The sequence below is a fragment of the Schistosoma mansoni genome, chromosome 3, assembly GCF_000237925.1.
Source record: "Schistosoma mansoni strain Puerto Rico chromosome 3, complete genome".
In the NCBI taxonomy this organism is placed as follows: domain Eukaryota; kingdom Metazoa; phylum Platyhelminthes; class Trematoda; order Strigeidida; family Schistosomatidae; genus Schistosoma; species Schistosoma mansoni.
The window spans coordinates 10803913-10825575 of record NC_031497.1 but is presented as its reverse complement, the minus strand read 5'-3'; the positions used below and the strand labels follow the sequence as shown (position 1 = coordinate 10825575).

The 21663-nt window shown below is 35.1% G+C and overlaps 1 protein-coding gene across 1 annotated transcript in view; it reads right to left on the bottom strand.

Moving 5' to 3' along the window:
• Smp_186670 (carbamoyl-phosphate synthetase (glutamine-hydrolysing)) overlaps positions 1–21663 on the bottom strand; it is a gene marked incomplete at both ends in the record, with an annotated part of 39423 nt that overhangs the window by 7549 nt on the left and 10211 nt on the right. The window contains 10 exons of the mRNA XM_018799183.1: positions 2068–2299; positions 6504–6819; positions 10252–10507; positions 11824–11960; positions 12205–12342; positions 13911–14134; positions 14529–15152; positions 16803–17031; positions 18166–18379; positions 20693–21122. Of these exons, the coding sequence (XP_018650997.1) occupies positions 2068–2299; positions 6504–6819; positions 10252–10507; positions 11824–11960; positions 12205–12342; positions 13911–14134; positions 14529–15152; positions 16803–17031; positions 18166–18379; positions 20693–21122 (2800 nt within the window). The remainder of the gene's footprint in view (positions 1–2067; positions 2300–6503; positions 6820–10251; positions 10508–11823; positions 11961–12204; positions 12343–13910; positions 14135–14528; positions 15153–16802; positions 17032–18165; positions 18380–20692; positions 21123–21663) is intronic.

The following is a 21663-nucleotide window of genomic DNA, read 5'->3' as shown; positions in this document are numbered from 1 at the left end:
GATGCGATAAGAGAGTATAGATTAGTGGAATGAAAAAAAATTTTCAAGTTCATTTCGAAGATTAGGATCTAAAGGAAGAGTAAAAGTGAATGCATCTGCGAGATTGCGGACGATTCTGGGTCATGTTACCCAAAGTATCCAACTATTGGTCCCGATAATCATGTGGACCCCAAACAGTTAGTGTCTTCATGGGTTAATGTCATGTCTTGGTTTAGCCACCATTAGCTTTCTTCCAACCTACCCCTACACTAGCCATCATTGCATGTCTAAGTAGTCGGTCCATAGGCATACGTAATACATGTTTTTGTAAAGGTCGGTCACGTACAAAACTGTAAGCAGTAATTAAATCACGCTTGATGGTGAAGCTCTGGAAGGAGTGGACGCATTTACCTGGGCACTGTTATTGATAAACATGGATTACCTGATAAAAGTATGAAGGTATGAATTGGCAAGACAAGGGGAACATTCCTATGACCGAAGGATATCTGGAACTTAAAAGAACTTATCCAACACCAAAGACAGAATTTTCAAGACAGTTCTATTTTACTTGGAAATCTACCAAAACCATCGCCAAAAAAGTACATGTATTTATAAACGGTTGTCTATGCAAAATACTCTAGGTTCTTTTGTTAGAGACTATTAGCAATTACTCATTCTGGTAGAGAACAAACCAGGTGCTAGTTAAAGAGGGAATTAGGAAAAAATGTTGTAGGTGGATAGGATACGCCATAGGAAAACCATCAAACTGTACTACAAAACAAGCCGTGACGTAAAGTCCTCAAGGTAAACGGGAGAGTGAGAATAAATAACGCAGAGCTGGGAATCAGAGTAATATCATGAATACCGCTTAACAGCAACCGGAAAGGAGAGCTTAATACAACGTTGACCGGAAATCCCTCATGGGTGGCCAATGCTTCATCAGGAGCAACAGATTTAAGTAAGTAAAGATTAAGGGACGCTTTGTTAATAATAAGTGTATTTGATAATCACAAAATATAATCAAAGACGCAGTAAACTGTACGGAGAGATTAAATTCACTTGCTATTGTTTGTTTGAGTCTTCCCATTGATGCTTAGGGCTGCAATTGATCAGTCTCTTATTGGTATATGTGCATACTGTGCGTATTGCCTCGATATAGATTTAATTCACAAATATTATAACCACTGGAATCCAGGACGCACGTTTCGTCCTATTTGTGACTCGTCAGCTGGATGTACCTGCATCTCAGAGTTGATGTTCACTCAGGGACTCGAACCCAGTACCTTTCGCTCCAAACGCCATCGCGTTATCCACTCAGCTACTGCACATCAACTCTGAGATGCAGGCACATCCAGCTGACGAGCCCTAAATAGGACGAAACACGCGTACTGGATTCCACTGCTAGCCACTATCCACCTTTCCTTATGTACGGAGAGTTATTTACAGGCTACACCAGTGACTAATAAAATGAAGATAGAAAAAAAATACATATCCGATCTTATCACTGATGATCTTATAAACTAAAAGCAAATTTGGACTATTATTGGGACCCCAGAGAGCACGATGGTTAAAGAATGATTAGGTGAACGATCAAACTAATTCATCTCTCGCGAGATCAGTTTACAGTAGATTGAGTTTAAAAATTTGCAATGAAAATTAAGCACTTCAGTTTAGAGATTAGTAGATTTCTGGTTATAAAATATTTACCGGTGTTCGAATAGTCACAGTTCTAAATAAGATCAAAGAAGTAGCAAATCAATGCTGCGTTTGCGGTCTAGTATAGACGATGGTTTAAAATAAAAGCTGACTTAAGCCTATCAATTTACAATTTTGATTAATCATTTGAAAGCATGTAGACATTGTAGATCATCTCCCCGTCCCTAATTAGCGTAGTAAATTATTGACAGTAAAACTCGAGTGTTCTGATCATGATGAACTTTTAACATAGGATTAAAATTCAACCTTTCATCTTTTAATCGAATACTTTGGATATGCAAATAATCATTAAAATTTACAAATTGGTATTAGAAAGAGCGACTAACTATTATATGAACATTTCGATTTTCAGCAAAAGAGAACTAGACTTACTCCAACCTCCTTCTTGAGGTAAATCATCTGCAGTTAAGAATAAATGATGTGGACAAACTTCACATGTGACCTTTAGACCACGTTGTTTCGCATCACGAATTAATTCAATTTCAGCTCTACGTGCAACATGACAAATATGCACACTGCGTCCAGTGATTTCCGCTAAAAGAATTACAGCGGCAATGGTTTCACCTTCAGCATGGCAACAAATTGGACGATCACTTGGCCAGTTCTTTAAAAGCGTATATAAATATATATAGAGATAGATAGATAGAAAGAGAATGAAACTTTTTGTTAGAAATGATCAATAAACGTACTAATAACTAAGATCGGACTTAATTATTTCAAATAAGTTGAGTGTTGGTTTGAATGTCAATGATAAAATAATGATATATTTTTGATACTGAATGAATAGAAATAACATTCTTAACTTTCGTAACTTGGTGTAAGCTACTTCTTCAGAGCAAACAAATGAATAACCGGTCCAAATTGACACAAGTTTAAATAGTATAGAGAAACAGGCTAAATATTTAGTTTAATCGAAATAGGTCAACGTCATGTCATTTTTGATGAAGTGATTCAGTGTGAGGTATCAGACTTTTGTGAAACAGCCGATACTCTTAGAAATGCTGAAGTTCAACTAACGGAAAAAATCTCTTTTATGTCTATGCAGAATCGCGACTACATATTGGAACCCCATACTAGGACGAAACGGCCGTCCAGTTCTTTCAGGTCTTCAATGGTGGTCTAACATTGATTGGTTCTTGATTTCAATGAAACTCAGAGTGTGAAGCAGTTATCAAAAACGATGGAAGACGGTCGTGCAACATCATGGATTGTTTGAAGTTAGACATTAACACCATTCGATACTGACTTAGTGGTCTAGAAGTTAAGAGTTTGCGCAAGACCGAGGCTCCTGGGCTCGAGTCCCGCGTGAGGGACAGTGTATGTACACTTCTGAGGGGTCCCGTTTAAGGAAGAAACGGCCGTCTAGTGTTTTCAAAATAATTCAGAAAGGTTTTTTCAATAATAGATAAAATTGAGCAGCTGGGATGTTTCATGTGATACTAAATCACTCTCCCCTCGATAGCATAGAAGGCCTGATTATTCATTCAATTGGGACCGTTTAAACAGAAAAGTATACTTAATTTATTGTTTTCTCACATAACTAACACACATACACAGATTTCAACCTTACTCCTTAATTTCCACACCCATTATCATACACACAAATACACACGGTAATGTCTCACAGAATTACCTTGACCAAATATGACTTGAGATTGACGTAATCAGATGTATCCTGGTTTTGATAGAACTATAGTCTGTCTGTTCCTCCGTACTTTTTAATTGGCTTAATTTTTAATCTCAAGAAGTGGGCCACGAAATGTCAGAAATTCTAGTTTCTACTCATTGGTGTATCAAGTTGTTTTCACATTTTTTCCTTTATTATCCTTGTCTCCTCTTACCCTCCATTTCTAGTCTAGTTGACCTTTTATTTTTATACATAAATGTTCTTAACAAGTAATATGTGAGATCACATTGTTCGAAATGTATCACATAGTCTTATTACCCTATCGAAATATCACGAATATGTTGTTATTTTATTATCATACTAATAAATGTCGACTACATAACTGAAAGTCGAATACAGCTTATGCTAATTTTTAAACACATTTAATGTTCGGTAGAACCAGATGACATAACGAGGTACAATTCATTTCGTTTTTTATTAAAAAAAGAGATGGGTTTAAGCAATAAAAAAGAACGGAAGTGTACAAGTGAGGGGTGACATTATTCCACCGCACTAACATGTCAATATTTGTTTACTATATACAACCTATTTTGGTGAAGGTATGCAGTGATCATAAAAGGTCACTCAATACATTCCAGAAAAAAATTTTTACATGAAAATATGCAGACAAGAAACCATTCGTATCTGCTATTCAAATTGTCTGAAATATTAAAATAATAATCAATATAGGGTTTTGGAGAATGCTGAGTTTTTATTGAGATCATGAAATGATCAACGTTAGACCAACATTGAAAACCTGTAGGCATTGGACGGCTGTTTCGTCCTGGTATGGGACTCCTGAACAGTGTGCATCCACGATCCCGTACGCGGGACTAAAATAGTAGATAATATGGAATCAATGATGGAATTAGCGCGGAAAAATTCTTTTGAGTTGATTGAATCTTGATGATGCTTAAAGTTAAGTACGATCACTCATTTTCTACTGAGATTATATAAGTTAATCTTTGTTTCTACTTGGAGAACTCCAGGAATTACTCTTACTTTGGTAATTAACATATACAATGTGTGACAAATAACTCAGATAGGCTAAACATACTAAGAACCATAGTAGCTAATCGCTTATGACTAATATTCATTTCAAGTAGATAAGTTACCTAGCACTCTACATATACTACACGATCGCTGGTTTCTAAACCCCTAATATTGTCTAGTTCATAAATTAGAAGAGATTCCAGGTTAAAGAAACTCTATAATGATAAGTAGAAATCCGTCGTGTAATTAATGCAATCGATCATTTATTTGTCAGCAAATCATTGTTTTTGATTTAAATTTTGTTCACTTTCAATTAGAAAAGGTATGTGAAGTATATGAATTAGGTATGAATTTAATGATGGACAGCGACATTATATAATTTTGTAGTGATAATTAGAAAAAGCAGTCCAATCGTACTGTGTGATTGGTAATATAAATATATACCTAAAAGGCTTTTATTTAATTTTGTATCGAACAGTTAAGTTATACAGATATTTTGTAAACATTGGAATTTGTATTTATTGAGAATTCTGGTACCTGAAAACATCAGCAAGTAACGGTTACACAGAGATTATGGAGATTTGCAGCTCAGGTAGATGATTTTGGTGGAGTTTTGTTTTCTGAGCTGGATGATTCAGTTGTGGAGCTTTTATTGTTATTCTGAACAACAACACCAGCAAAAATATCAGATAGAAGTGAAGTATTCGAATTTCTTAACATATGATTCACAGGTTATCCTCTTGACCTCGATGTTGAATGATTATTGTTGACCTTTAACCTGCCATTGTCTGCATTTTTATTTCGATTGTATTCCCCTTTGATCTGATTCTCGATTCCATATTTGTTCATGATTTATTTAAGTGGTTGATAAGTTGGATTAATTTCGATGTGCTTGTTGATCGCTGATCGATCAGGGTGCCAAGCTTCTAAAAATTTTCTGGTGTTCTTAATGTCACCTCTATCCGAGATTTCGAATTTTTTTCAGTTAAATGTGTGTCCAAAGTTGACTACATCTATTGTCATAAGCAAAGACATATCATGGTGTTTGACCGCTAGTTGATGTTGATCCAGGGAAAGATAATGAGGATCTTCCTTTTGTCCGGTGTAGTGTTTCTTCTAGTTGGAACAGTTTATTTTGTTGATGATGCTCGGTTTTTCTTCTTTTTGTCATTTCATCCTTTGGTTTGCTATATGATTGATTAAAGTGATTTTGACGGTTCATATGCTACACCTATTACAAACGGCTTCAATAATTTCGTTGTAATTTCCGATATTGCTTATTCATATTGCAAAATGATCCGTTTGTTGGTTTCTGTATTTGCTTACAGTCTGGCCGATGAGTTGGATTGATATTTTTTTAATGATGCTGATTAGATAGCCACTCTTTTAAAAGATATTTTTCTTCATTTCTCAGCTCTGTAAGTGTGCTGTTGTGTTCTCAACATTTTGAAAAACGTTTGTATGAAGTTAATTTTGCGAGTTATCAGGTTGTTACTGCCTTAGTCGAGAATCTGATCTGTATGAATTGGTTTCCGATATACTTATGTCCCCAGTTTTCCTGTGTTGGTTCCTGTGATTAATACATTCAAGAATTATGGTTTGTTGTTGGACTCCTTTACTGTTGTGAATTTTATTTCATCGAAGAATTTGTTGATCGAACTGTAGGTGTTTTCCAACGCGTCCTTTTTGATCATGACGAATGTGTCGTTCATATAAGGAATTCATATTTTCGGCTTGATTACTGGTAAAGTCGATGCTTCCAGTCTCTGCATCACTGCTTCTGCAATAGGTTCTGATACTTGTGATTCAACCGGTGTTTCTTTTGTCTGTTCGTATATTTTATTGCTCATTTGAAAATATGTTGTTAACGATAAATTGATGAGTTATGTTATGTTATTCATGAGAGCAATGAAAGTTCCACGAATAAACCAGCTGGCTCAGAAAACGGAACTTCACTAAAAACATAGATGATTACTGTAGTGTTATTTTTTATTTGTACATCAAAGGAATGATGTTTTTCTGGAAAATATTCTGAATAATAAATTATACTCTATGTTAAATTTGTATGACATTTAAATAACATAGATAATAATAGCTTCAGTACTAATAATGTCTGTCGTAATAGAGAAAAAGTTTTGTTGCATCTTACTTCAAAATGTTGACGCCAAATATTAAGCTTATTGCCTAACGATAAGCAAGTAAATGTTTCATTAAGATACATTTTGAGTCCAACAGCTTTGTGAGATAGAGAACTAACAGTGAAAGCATTTTCTGATGATGCGCCAACATAAAGACCATAATCACAACACGCTTTAGATGCTGCATTTCTGCTCATAATGTTAAAGGTATTTTCATCAACTATTGCAGGATCAGTGTTTGGCATTGCTAAAATAGTTACTATACCACCTGCAAGCGCAGCTTTAGTAACAGATGTCCAGTCCTCCTTATATTCCATTCCGGGATCCCTGTATAAGTAATAGACAAAAATGAAAACAACGAGTAATGGGTTTTTGAAATACCTATGGAATAGTCATGGAGATGTGTTTCATTGACTGACTTTTTCATCTGCCAACACCCATATTATTTTGTGGAGGATTTCACAATAGATGAATTTTTAGCTAATCATTTTATCACATAGTTAAATTAAACGGTCAAAGCTTTTACCTTGTAAGACAACATCAAAGGATTATTTGGGAAGAAGTGTCGGAACCTATTTAACCTGAACAATACTAGACGGAAGGCATTTAATCTGTATGTGAAATTAAAGAAGTGATCGGAGTTTCTTGGTGATCACTGAAACAACCTATAGTGAGTGTAATATTTGTTGCCTGATATTCTACCATCCTAGGCAGATCATTTGAAGAGTGCTAAGGATAAAAATAAAATATAACGTCCATAAATTAAGTCTTACTATCGGCGTGGATAACCAAAACAATTCACCTATCATCTACGTTATTAATGACTTCTAGTGATCCCATCGGTATGGTTCTAGTTTGGAATCAGAAATTGAAGTGAACATTCGTGAATTGGACTAACGACATTATCCGACTTGAGGACACTGAACAGAAAGTCAAAGATTGACACTAATAAATCTTTGTTGAAGATGTTTGATAGAAATTTCCAGCTTTTTCTAGGGTTCATTTCTGGATTTTGATCATGTTCAGTTACAAGACCAAAATAACTGGGACAAAGAGGTCTTTTGGAGCTTAGTCTAAAAGTGTAAATGTTACAGATATACCCAAGGAAGAAATAACTGAACACTTATAGCCATATACGAAGGATATTCGTCTCCAACTATTCCAGCATGGTATTGAACTAGGTGTAAACACAAACATATCTGTCAGCAGCATACATCAAAATGCTTAGAAAAGGAATAGTGAATTTCTGAAGTATTTACTGAATTGATTTCTACAGTTAAATATATCTCTACAGAGTCTGAACACAATAATGACTAGAGGCAACTCAAACGTAAACAAAATGCCTATGTAGTAATCAAAAGCAGAAAGAATGGAAAAGGCAGCTGCAATAGTTAACACAGAATAGCTTTCCAGATTCATGAGAGAGACATAGGTTAAAAAGTCAGCTATCACTGAGACTATCTCGGAAATATGTGGAGCTGTGATCTACTTTCAGCCTGGACGACTGGAATGACAGATGGAACACTTTGGGAAACAGCTTAAATTGGTTCCAGCCACTCTTCCCACTTGCAACTATTTACAGACAGTTCGAATGAGAGTCAGATGTAAACCATCTGAATTTAAGTGAGTTTTGAAAGACAATGGCTAACTTGGAGCGAACAACAGCATCAAGTTTTATTAAATTAGTTTCAAAAGTTTCTATGAATGATGCCTTAGCATTAACATTAAAATTAACTGAATTACTAATCAGATCTTAAAAGCTGGAAGTCGTTACACCTGAGTGGTTGCGATTGTTCTCTAAGAAAGATCCATTTTTGATAGCCACGGATGAATCACTCCGATTAATATCGGGTCTATAATATTAACTTCCTTAATCACCTGAAGCTTAAATGAAGGATGGAAACATTGAACCAGAGGAAACTATGTAGATTTTAAACATAGTCGTGGAAGTATTAGCCAAATCTTCATAATTGAAATCATGAGTCAATTGATTTCAACTGAAAAAAATTATTAAATCTCCACAAAACCACCTGATAAATCTTCATAAGGTAACAAACTCTAAAAAGAAGATATATATTGACGTCAAATTTAGTCATATTAAACGGTTAGATTCCATCCACGTTCAAAAATGTCTGTAAACCTACTGAAGGTTCCTTATTTGGGTACTATTGGTAGAGTTGGCGATTACGGTAAAATATCAAATGGTTTATCTGCATCAAGCGCAGTTCATGAAAACTGATAAATTCAACATTTTTATTATTTTTTCTAAAAGGTATGCCTCCAAAAACAAAGCTTTTCCGCCTGACTTTCCGGGTATTGGTCACTTACTTATAGAGCCAGTCAATGACAGGGTAGGTAGATAACAGTTTCATTTAATGACAAACGGAGTCTTTTCAACAGCTTGAGCAACAATCTGAGAAAGTTTGGGATGCGTTTGTCTACCACTAATTCCAAAACTGGTCTGCATTAACTTTCACTCTGACTATAGAGAGTAACGTAGTCAAACGTGTTAACCAGTTCATTTATCCTCAAAGTTACAGTCCTAAGAAGTTGGTGGCTGACAAAATCTTGGCACCGATCAAAAGTGTTAATTCACCCATAACAACTCGTTTTTATCTGTGAAGCAGTCGAACCATCCTTCTGCTAACTAAGGGACGCGAATAATTCAGAGAAGTCTCCCTCTTTATGAATGTAAAAGTGTTTTTGAAGGTACAGGAGATGCGTAAGATATTTTTGGCACTGCAATGCACATTTTTTGATGTGTAGGGAGGAGAATAATAGTGACAAAATCATTACCAAATAAAGATGGATAATCAGAATGTCAATAAAAATTTCAAACCAGAAGAAACTATCTTAGTTACAACCAAATGAATGTGATTTGTCAGATACACTGCCAACACAATATTATAAATTAAGGATAAACTCAGTTAGAAAACTATTCCAATCGTTTGCCATTAGGGCTGGCCTTTGCCCATTTTTTACTAACTAATTAAATGTAACACTAATCAAATAAGTGATTTCATTTATTAAAATAGCTTACTCAATTATTACAGTTCCTATTTTATTTATCCACATGAGTTTTCTAAGGCTTTTGAAGTGAGTGAAAACGAAATCGTAGCATCATTCTGTTGGATAAAGTTACAACTTTTCAGAATGATTAGGGATTTATTTGGTCAGTGAGTTCTCAAATTTACAGAATGGATGGTAACTTTAGGTGTTTTATCAAATTTAGCGAATTATGGACTTTCAAAGTTCAAAAATAGCTATTGATCCAAACTAAACACAAACCTTGTTTAACATTGTTCAATCAGAACATTGAACTTCAGTTATGCAATATCAATAAATAAAACAATGTGTATCTATAATTCAGTTGTTCAATAACTTGATTTTTGACACTGATAACAGATTCTAATATTTATCACTGATTTTAATTTGTCCAGTACCTTAGTGAGTCACTTTTACACAAGTGTAATTTCAAAGTGAGTACAAGAATCGGTACTTCGTTAACGAACTGAATTAGCTATAACTTACTTAGGCGTATGATACACCATTTAATAACTACATCGTGATTTTCATCAATAGTTAAGGAATCAAACGCCAGTATTACAGAGAATATCAAACAAATTGTGAAACAGCTCAAGTCTTTCTAATTAAGATAGTCTAATGACATGTTTCTACTCATCAATATGCTGCATTTTATCCGGTCATCAGTAAATAAATATAAAAACAATACAACGTGACTATTGCATAAAACATTACCTGGTGTGGACGTGAATATCGATCAAACCTGGCAAATATATTATTTGACTAGAAGTTATTGAATGCAATGGAAGTAAACGATGAAGGAATGATTGCTTATATACGTTATATTCATTGTCTTCAGATTTTATTAATGTTTTATTAGCACTCTGTCCATGAAAATAACGATAAAGAGCTTCGATAAGAAGTTTAGCCAGTTTTACATCAGTTAGAAGAGGTACGTTTGTGTCAACGGCAAGACGTCTAGTTTGATAGCCTAAGTAAAGTTTATGGGGGGAAGAGTTATTAATAATTGATAGTTCAACAGTATAAATAAATGTGAATAATCAAACAACATACTGAGTTTCGTAAATCATCATTATTTTTTTATAATTTGATCAGCGTTTGATTGTAAATTGCTGATGCAAAAAAATAAACATGTCATAAACTAAGGTTAAGGTAGAATGAATCTATTACAGGGATTAAAACTGTAATCTAAATCCGTTTACTCAAAGAAATTCAGAGATTCCAATGGCGATTCATAACATACATAGTGAAGGAAAGAAGAATATATCCTTTCATATTATATTCGATTTCATTAAAACGGAATTCTGAAATTGGTTCAGCGTCTTACTCAACAAAAACGTCATTGTATATGATTTTTGAATTAGAATTATTATCATAGCATTTCAGCAGCGTAGAGTTTCAAGTATAAAGGGATGTATAGATATTACGTGTTCGCTGCCCCCAAATGCCCTGGTACGGCCAGGGTGAGAAGATTCCACTCTCTCTCTCTCTCTCGAAATGCTCTCACATGGCCATGTATATACAACCACTGTCAGAGAAGTCCTACTCACTGCCTTCTCGCAAACGGGGTGTTGTTTACGAAATTGAGAGGACGGAAAGCGAATGTCCGGTGCTTTAGCCGGGTTGGTGGGTACGGAGGATCCACCTAGGGGAGTTGGAAAACCCTGATTCCAAACCAATGGTGCACATTAGCTTCACTATCCTAGAGAAACAAATGGAGTATGAACCTATTGTTGGTCACCAGCTACCATGGGACTGCATCTCTTAACGTTGCTCCATTCTATGTGGATTAGACCTTTAAGTGGAAGGCTCCGGGTGTGGCCCTCTAAGAAGGCTACCTGCTTCGGTTTTGGAGCCCGGACAGTATTCCGGCCCTCACACAAGTCGAATGGTTTGTGTGACACATATATATTTGGTGCCTCTTTTACCAATGTTAATGTGTTTAACCTAAGCAAGTTAGACCATTCGATTTGTGTGAGGGCTGGGATACCAGAAAAAGAATCCAAAGCATTATGTGTCTGAATAAATAAGTAAACTTGTTTGTTCGTAGACTAATTAAAGACGTGCTATAAAATATAAGGTTAGGAAACAGTCGTACAGAATTAATCTATATTTTTCATTTATTTCAAAATACCTACAATACTTTATACTTCAGTACAGAATTTACTGTTGCATTTTACATGTAATATTCAACTAGTGTTATTAATTTTAGGAACAATAAGTCTAGTGTGTGAGTTGAAGAATTATTCTGTATAACCCTGACAAAATGAGTGATATATTGCTCACCACGTGTAACAAAGGCTGAAAGACGTCGAGATCCCACTTTTTTCAATGATAAACTAACAATCAATGAAAACAGTTTATCTTTAAGATATTGCTGAATTGTACCGTCTTTTGAACTTGCATCCATATTATTTTGAATTCTAAAATAAAAAGTTTGAAGAAATCTAATTTAAGTAAATAGTTAAACAGTACCAATAATACTATAGAAAAGTTTCCACAGTATACTAATTAATACGAGGCCAAAGCAAGAAATAGAAGATTAATCTTAGCATATAGTTAGAACATTTGTTCGAAATTCTCCTTAACATTATTTAGGACAAAATGAGCTTTGATTACAGTAATAATTATAAAAAAATTGAGGAAAATGTTAAAAAAGAAGCTCACTTATTATCAGAAATGCATATATCTGATTCTTCGTAAGGCCATTCCACTGGGATGATAGAAATGCCTTGAGTTTGATAGAAGTCAGCAGTTCCACAACTTCCGTATAATTTGTATCCAAGTTGGTGTAACTGTTTAACACTAAGAAACAAAGTATGATAAAGTTAAAACCAGAAGAATTTTGTCATTCCGGTGGTAATGTTACTTATCAACTGGAAATCACTTGATTAAAAACCGTGTCAGCACAAGCTGTTTACACATCATGCAAATTTACCTTAAGTCATTGGAATCAGATGATACAAAAAAGTAGAAAAAAAACTCTTTAACTTAGAGAAAATAAGCTCTTATAGAATACGATGAAATATGGTCAGCAGAGAAGTCCAGGAAGCGCGTTTAGTTCCATTTGCGATTCGTCAGCTAAACGTACACTTAGATTTCAATGTTAATGTTTACAACAGAACTCGAACTCAGTGGCTTTTCCATCAAACGCTCAACGAGTTAACTGTTTAGTTACTCAGCTCAGACATTCACTAGCTTGTACAACAAGTACGAATTTTAATTCAATTTCTAATGAATTGGATTCTAGTTCCGATGTGAACATCAGTACTGAGATCCACGTACACTCAGATAACGAGACTTAAATAGAATGAAACACGCATCCTGGATTCTATCTATTGTGTAGAAATTTGTGAAAAAATGGCTGTATCAAGAGGGCCTGCACATGAAGCACATATGACAATTAAGACTGATCGAAATTCGAAATGAAAATTACTTCTGTTTATTCTGATTGCTATCAAGCATTCTAACTACTAGTGAAGTAAGAATGAGTCGATATTAAGACAGTACTATACGAATGATGTCATAAAATCCTCATTATCATTAACTTGGTTTGATTTTTTCTAAAAATTATTTGTTAATCAATATTCTCGAAAACGAATCCCGAATAAATACTTAAACAGACAAGCATATTCAACTGAGAAGTAAATGATAAATTTTATTTAGATTAACAGTTGTGTGCTAAATATTTAGTATGTAATCCGTCAATCTAACTAGTTATATAAATAATCGTAGATACTAGAAACAATGATCAAAGTAGTAAAAATAATCTATAAACTGAATGACATCCACCACCTAATTAATGAAGTCAAAATCGTCAAAGGAAAGAAGGACTGATGACCTAAATGTCCGGTATAAATTTTATAGATCTTGTAATTACAGCGGATACTATGCATGCCCACAAACTTGGTCTGCATTTAATTTTGCTAAGCCTGACCATTATTTTTTGATAGTCTAATTTATCAAGAAATTGCTCTGAAAATGTGTTGAAACATGTTCACCAAGGGTTTTAAAAACTACTTATATAATGAAATTCTTGAGTAAGTTTCGAATATGCAATTTTCAACATTCTAGTTAGTTAGAATTTCCAGACACTATTCTAACTACTGACAACCAAATAACAGCGCAAATAAACAGTAGAAAATAGTTTTCCGAAAATTTAAGCTTGCTTTTTTAGTAGTGAGATGCTAATTATTACATGTGAAGTGTTTTACTGCTCCCACTCTTCACGAAATATAAAGACGTCACAGAGAACACTGGTCAGTGGCTAACACCTTTGATTTAAATGTCCTGACTTGCACAGAGTAGGTGACATAAGTTATCATAATTATAAATTGCTTGAAAGGAGACAGTATTTGAAGAATTTTACTAACCTTGGAAGCATTTCCAATTTATGACGATAACTTCCTATAGATAAGAATACATTATCACCTGGTTTAGGAAGGAGTCCATTTGTATTACATAATGCAGCAGCTTGTGCTAAGAGATAGGCTTCATAGCGATCAACACCAAAACATGCTACTTCACCAGTACTGACCATTTCGACACCCAACAAAACATCAGCACCCAAAAGGCGTGCGAAAGAGAATACCGGAACCTAGGATATATAAATGCTTTTGCAATTTAGATATACATCAGCGAAATGAAATTATGATGTATTATACTATAATTCGTAGAATTTATGGCTTAGCTTTAAATTACTGGTAGACTGTTACAAAAGATTTAATTTTACCGAACGTTCTATACCGAATATATCGATATATAGCTTCTACAACAGCTAATCTTTTAATCTATTTCGTTTTATTTCTTCGTTTAAAATCTTAAATTACAAAATACAGGACTAAAAATATGCTTCTATTTACATTTGCTATAATTATTTTTCAAAACGGTTACCGAAGACAGAATAACGATAGTAATAGTAAGTACAGACTTTAGTTCTCAATAAAACGCAAAATATGCGACACAAAATGACGTTAATCATAGAAGCATACCTTTACACCAACATATCCTATAGTGTTCTCCAAAATGTTGACAGATGGCTCAAGAAAGGACTTGGATAGGGACAATTTTTCCAGCTTTGAATTAGGCGTATCAAATGGGGGATGAATGGAATCACGTGCTGCACCAAGAATGGCTCGTGTAGCAGCTGCTATGAAATCATACTTAAGTGTTTTAGATACAAATGGAAAAGAACGGGAGACTCTTAAGTTTGCTTCTATGATTAGAAGACGATTGTCTTTAGCAAGAAGTTGTAGGTTGAATGGACCCGATACTTCGAGTTCATCTGCCAAAGCTCGAACTAGTTCTTTGATAAGTTTCAGAGTTTCTTCGTTGAGGTCTTGAGGGGGTGTGACAAGTGTTGCATCACCTGAATGAACACCAGCATTCTCAACATGTTCAGAGACAGCCATTGCAACTAGACGACCAGATTGTGCAACAGCATCAACATCTATTTCTTTGGCATCCAAAATAAATTGACTTATAACAACTGGGTGTTCTGGACTAATATTTTTTGCGGCAGTCAGGAATGTAATTAATTGATCATGATCGTTTGCAACATTCATAGCAGCACCAGATAACACGTAGCTTGGTCGAACGAGACACGGGTAACCGACCTGTAAATGAAAATAGAACAAAAACTTCTGAAAAACAGGACATGATAACTAGTAGTATTAATAATAAGATTTTTTTATTGTCATCAATTCACCGATGTTATTTTCATGTCTTAAATCAATCAGTTTAGTGAACATGTTGCCAAGTTGATTTGTAATCCAACTTCAAGTCCATTCTGGGAGAGGTGAAATCAGTTACCTCCAACGGACTCATCAATCGGTAAGTCATGACAAACATAGGACCTCACGTATGTGCATAGGATCAAATTAAAATACCAAATCAGCACAGTGAAATGAGACTATTAAGATGAATACTAGAGTATTAGAAGTAGTAGTAGCAGTGATAGTACAAAGAATATTAAGCAAAAGGAATTTGGTTGGAGAAGAATAAACAAACTTGTAGAATCAGAAGCACAAAATAATTTTGAAGCGTAGTACCGAATTAAGGGCTAAGAATGAATCCTTCTGTGCAATTACCACTGATTTTTAGCCGCATCATCCAAAGTTTCCAACCACTGGTTGGAATTATCACACTGATCACATGGAGTTAGTACGAATCTACAAAAATGGATTTCTCCAATAGTTAATCATTTTATGGACTGATGCGACGTCTTGGCTTAGCTGTCCTTAACTTTCTTGCAACCTACTCATACACTGGTAATCATTGCGCGTCGATGTAGGTGGCTTATGGGTATATGTAATACATGACCAACCACTTCAGTTGATGGAGATTCATAATCTTTTAAACGGAATTACCCTGGATTTAATCTTAATATTGCTCACTCAGCCGTCCCAACATGGGAGATTAACACTTCATGAGTATATATTGTCAACTACTCGTAACTTACGAATGTCCTCTATTGATTGTTTGGACTGGTTGGACGGATGAATTCACCATTCTAGACAATGAAAAGTTTCTACTCAGTGGGGATACAATTCCTTAAAATATTATACCAATTTCTATCCTTATAGCTGAAATCATCAGGTACTTTGTTTTAAATCATACTATTTTAATGTCATGGATGTGTTTTTAAAAATAATTATTTATCCCAATGTTTGAAAAACAACGAGTGCCAACTTCTTCTCGATACAGATAAATTTCCTTCCAACTATTTCAATGATGATAATAAATTATCTAAGTTTGTACGTCACTCTAAACACTCTACTCAGTTCAAAAGCGTGTTTTATGCAAACCGTCTATTCCATCTACATGCGTTTACTGTTTTAAGATCTTTGATTTTGTATCCATAGCTTTGAATCACGAATTTACAGGCAATGGTGCAGAAGTAAAGTGTGATAACATGGCTCTATATCCATTTAAGCTTTATAAGAGTTAATGGCTGAGTTTAAACAAGCATCTACTGTAAAACGGCTACTACCTATTACTGATTGAATTATTTATTAAGCAATAACAAAGAATAAGATTTGGGACTGATTACAACTCAAATAAATAGATGCCGAGTTCAAAATCTACGTGATCAAATTTAAAAAGGAGTAAAGCCGATTTTTTAGAATAATGTTTACCCATCTGGAAAGCGCTTTTTAAAGAGTAGCTATGGATTTAGTATCCATGATAGGAATTACGTCATACTGTTGGAGATAACAAAATTATGAGCAAAATAAAATATCATAAAATAGAGAAACCTTGCTTACTTCTTCACAGAAGGCCTTGGCTGAATCAATATCAGTGAGTTCTTTCCATCTAGGCTGTGACAACCCGATACAGTCTAACAAACGTGAAAACTTGAAACGATTTTCAGCATTGTCAATGGACTCAGCACTTGTGCCGAGAATAGGTACACCTAAACGATGCATTGGCATAGCGATATTATTTGGTGTTTGGCCACCCATGCTAACGATAACACCTATGGGTGATTCGAATCTGTAATTATGTTTAGGAATTAAGGTTGACACACAAAACATAGTTAAATGATCTCCTAGGAAGTACTTCAATATCAAAATCAAGTTAAATCTCGGGCATAAAAATTTTTTGTACAAAAGTGATGACATGTAAGGGATGAATTAACAAAAAAATCAAAGCGTTATTCACATCAAAAACTCTCAATCAAAATTTATTACATCTAAGTGATGGCCCATTATATAACTGTAGTAACAGCAGTTTTTTTGTAGGTCAATGGGTCGAGATCAGAAATCTACTTGGTGAACGTTGAACATCGTCTGAACCTATTATAGATAAATTTTTCCAAAGATCACCCACCCAGATCACTTAAAAAGATCAGCAATGTTTGATAGTGGTAGTCACATGGTAAAATCATCCGGCTATTAAGCATGGGTCACAAGATCTAATCCAACTTAAGCGACTTCAGTTCGGGCGAATGACTCATATTGCTAGACCTTGAGACAAAACTTGTGGCTCAAAGCCTAATAAACGAATTTGTAAATTTACTGAGTTGTACTAAGGAGAAAGAAACAATAAAGAAACACCAGCTGCAACACATCACATTTAACATGGTTTCCGATATCGTTTTGTTTACACTGAATAGTAAATCCCATTTCATCAACTCAGTGAGTATAAAACGAGTGACATCCAAAAGCATATTGAAATAATATTTTAATAGCATATTCAACCTGATTGTATTGAAGTGATTGGGGGTTCATCAAGCTGAAAGCCTGTTGCATCTCACCAGGAGACTTACCTCAAGGGCATTTGCAGCCATCTGATCAAGCTGCACACTACGATATATATTACACTTCTAAGGACATCAGATAACTAAAAGTGCCACCAAAAATATAGATCTGAAAGTACTACATAGCACTTGTTTCTTGTCAAAAATACCTTACTAAACGAATTAACACGTCGTTAGGACCGTTAAGTTGTTTAATCAGTGAAATAGCAACGAATTAGTAAGGTAATTTTTAATTAAGATACAGAGTTTCATTCGAGTCACTTAAGTAATTACAAGACTCCTTGAAAAACCTCTTTTTTCAGAAGCGTATATTTTCTGTGGAATAAAACGTCAAGTTACTTAAAATGGTTGTAGTATATGGGACTTACTCATATATATCTAGAACACGTTCAAGAGATAGTTCATCAAAATAGAGTCGGTCACACATATCAAAATCAGTTGATACAGTTTCGGGATTACAGTTGATGATAACTGTTTTCCATCCTAAGCGTCGAAGTTCCTTGACACAACCGACAGCGCACCAGTCGAATTCAACACTAGAGCCAATACGATAAACTCCAGAGCCAAGAACCATAATGCTTGCTTTAAAGCAAAATTAAAACAGTGGAAGGACAGTTCATATATAAGTGATAAAATTGTCAAATTTCTAATTGGTAACTTTCAATCATTCTCTATCTGACTAAGGTCCTCTTCACAAACATTTGTCTTCCACCTAAAAGTCTATTAACTACGAGTTTGTTTATTTTACATCATTTTGCTCAAGATGCAAGTGAATGTCTGTGCAGCTCTAGTGACTAGGTAGTGAACATGCACGTTGAGTAGACTTACATGTTTGCCGTCTTCAAGCATTTATTTGTCTATCACTTCTATTTTGCCTGTTAGAGTTAACTGTAATAGGAACTTTTAGTACTGAATGTCTCGGAATTCATTCGACTGTACAAATATACACCCAAAAATACGTCCTTGTCTTGGTTATACTGTCTTTCTCTACACCTATGTTTTACACTAAGGCACACAAACCCAGCAATACTCTTCAAGAACAATGAGCAAATACAAAATTTGACTGACGTTATGTTTGTGGGATTTTTATCAGATTCACTTAGAGATATGATCTAGTGGTATTGTAGTGACATGACCCTTATTGAAGTGTCCTATATGAAAATTTAACTCCGCCTGTAGCCATTCCAGGGTTACTGCCGGCCCCAAACCAGGGTAAAGGAGCAGAGTTGGACATGAGGTCAGCAACCCCACTCCGTAGAAAACGACTTTGCCAACAAAACGGCAACCAGATAACATCACTCAAACAATTCAAACTCTGCCCTGGAAGTTGAAGGATATTCATTTAGAAGAGTTATGGCACCTGACGGTGAAGGGCGAGATTCTTAGAAAGCCACGAGGCTGATGTCCCTTCTAATAACCAAAGCAACAATTAACAAAGATACATGGAATGTTCGGACAATATGGGAGACCTGCAAGACCAGTAAAATCACTGCGAAAATGAGAAGATACAACTCGGTGGCGCTCGAAATAAGTAAAAGCCATTGAACACAAGTCAGACAGAAAAGACTAGATTCGGGAGAGATGCTGTTGTACTCTGGTCACAAAGAAGAAAGTGCTTCGCACACACAAGGAGTTGCACTGCCACTTTCTAAAAAAGCACTCATAGGATGAGAATTTCATTGGCCCAGAATCATTAAAACATTTTTCAAAATGAAGGTTGGAATCACAATGAATGTTTTCCACTGTTATGCGGCTATCGATAAAATCAACGACGACGATGGAGATCGGTTTTATGAGAGGCTGCAGTCGATCGTAGACAGGTGTCCAGGAAAGGACCTGGTCATCCCAATGGGAGACCTAAACGCCACAGTAGGAATGGACAACATCGGATATGAAGATATCATGTGACGATATGGACTGACTGAGAGAAAGGAACGAGAATGGAAAGAGATTTTCATATTCATGTGTCGCCAACAAAATGGTTATAGGTGACACTATGTTCCCCCACAAACGCGTAAGTGAAGCGATATGGGTCTCAACGGATCACATTACAGAGGACCAGATCGATCATGAGACTCAAAACAACTGTCAGCCGAAATCAAAGAATCTTCGATACAAACGTCAAGACAGTTTTATTGTACACAACTGTAAGTTGGAGAATCACCACAACTTTCATCATAGAGGTACATTTATTTGTAAAGAGTTGTCTACGCGAGATACTCCCGATCCGTTGGCCGGATACCATCAGAAACAACCTACGATACCAGGGAACAAACCAACTTCCAGTCGAAGAGGAAATTAGCAAAAGACGCTAGAAGTGGATAAGACATACATTGAGGAAATCATCAAACTGCATCATGAGGCAAGCTCCAACTTGGAATTCTGAAGGTGAAAAACAAAGGAAACCGATGGAGAATCGGAGCCAGATACCAAAGGAATGAAAAGTGATTGGTTACAACTCGTAAGGAGAGCCCAAGACGGAATCAGTTGGAGGATTCTGGTGAGCAGCCTGTGATTCACCAGGAGTAACAGTGAAAGATATCAAACTTTGAACATCCACGTGGCACATCTTTTAAAAACATATAGGTGTAATATTTAGGTGTTTATAAATGACTGGCGGGGAAATGCTCTAAACACGCTTAGTAATAATATGAAAACATCCTACGTCATGTTGGAATTGCTAAAACTATCTACTATTATTTGAAAATAAATAATGCTGGAAAGCTTTAGAAAGGAGCTAAAATGTAGACGGTCTGCAAGCAAAGAAAACACTCTTATTATTAGTTCTATATTTTTATCTATTAAATATAATAAATCATTACACACAATGAACGTCATTAGAATAGAGTTTTCAACAGATAAAAATCGACTAAGGAATAAGTGATATAAACTTACATTTTTGCTCAGGTAAGACATCATGAATTTTGGTCACAGTCATGCACTTTAATAGTAAATCTATCATTTCCTGTGGTACTAAAGTTTCCGTTTGACAGTCATGGAAAGATCTGAGTAGATGTTGAATATTGCCTAATGGAATATCTGCATACGTTGTGTAAAGATAATTTGTAGTTGCAGGCCATTCTCCTGCCACAGTGTCGACTAAACGGATCAGTGGGTTTAAGTTAAGGTGTTTACGAAACCAGCGAACCATGACTGGAGTCGAACGTAAAGCACGAGCTAACTGAACATCACTGAAACCGAGTCTTTTAGCGATCATCACTTTTTCAGCATGTCGCACTAAAGTATAAAAGGAGCTGTTGTCTGGAACGGTTGTTGGTATACACTCCAATAACTTCATAGCATTTGCGAGAGCGCCTTCATATAGCTAAAAGTTAAAAGGTTATGGGAATCGCAAGTCAAATACAAGACAGGTTTATTTAAACTGTTGGTAAAAAAGCAAATAATTATTATTTCAACTTAACCTTCAAGATTTCTGTTACATTGAGCATAATTTAACATCTTACAGTGTTGAAATATCTGTTACTTTTATGGTTTATAAAGTAATAGGATGGTAGGGTTATCCCAAATTTAAGAGTATGTCGATTTCCTAAAAGTTCGATAAAAACTTATATTTTAACTTGATTCACAGTGATCTAATTTTGTCACAAAAAATGAAAAACAAAACTAGTATCATAAAGTTCGACAGACAGTTTATTTTATGCATATGTTTTACTGAGTTCGGATGTTACAATTAAATGACTATACAAACATAAAAAATAGTACTGCACAACCCCAACTTATTTGAGCATTCACGAAGTTATTGTTTACATATCTTCATTACCAAATCAAATGTACTGTGTTGCCATGCAAAGACGAAAAGCTTTATGTAAACGTGATAGATGAACCAATAAGTTATTGTACATACC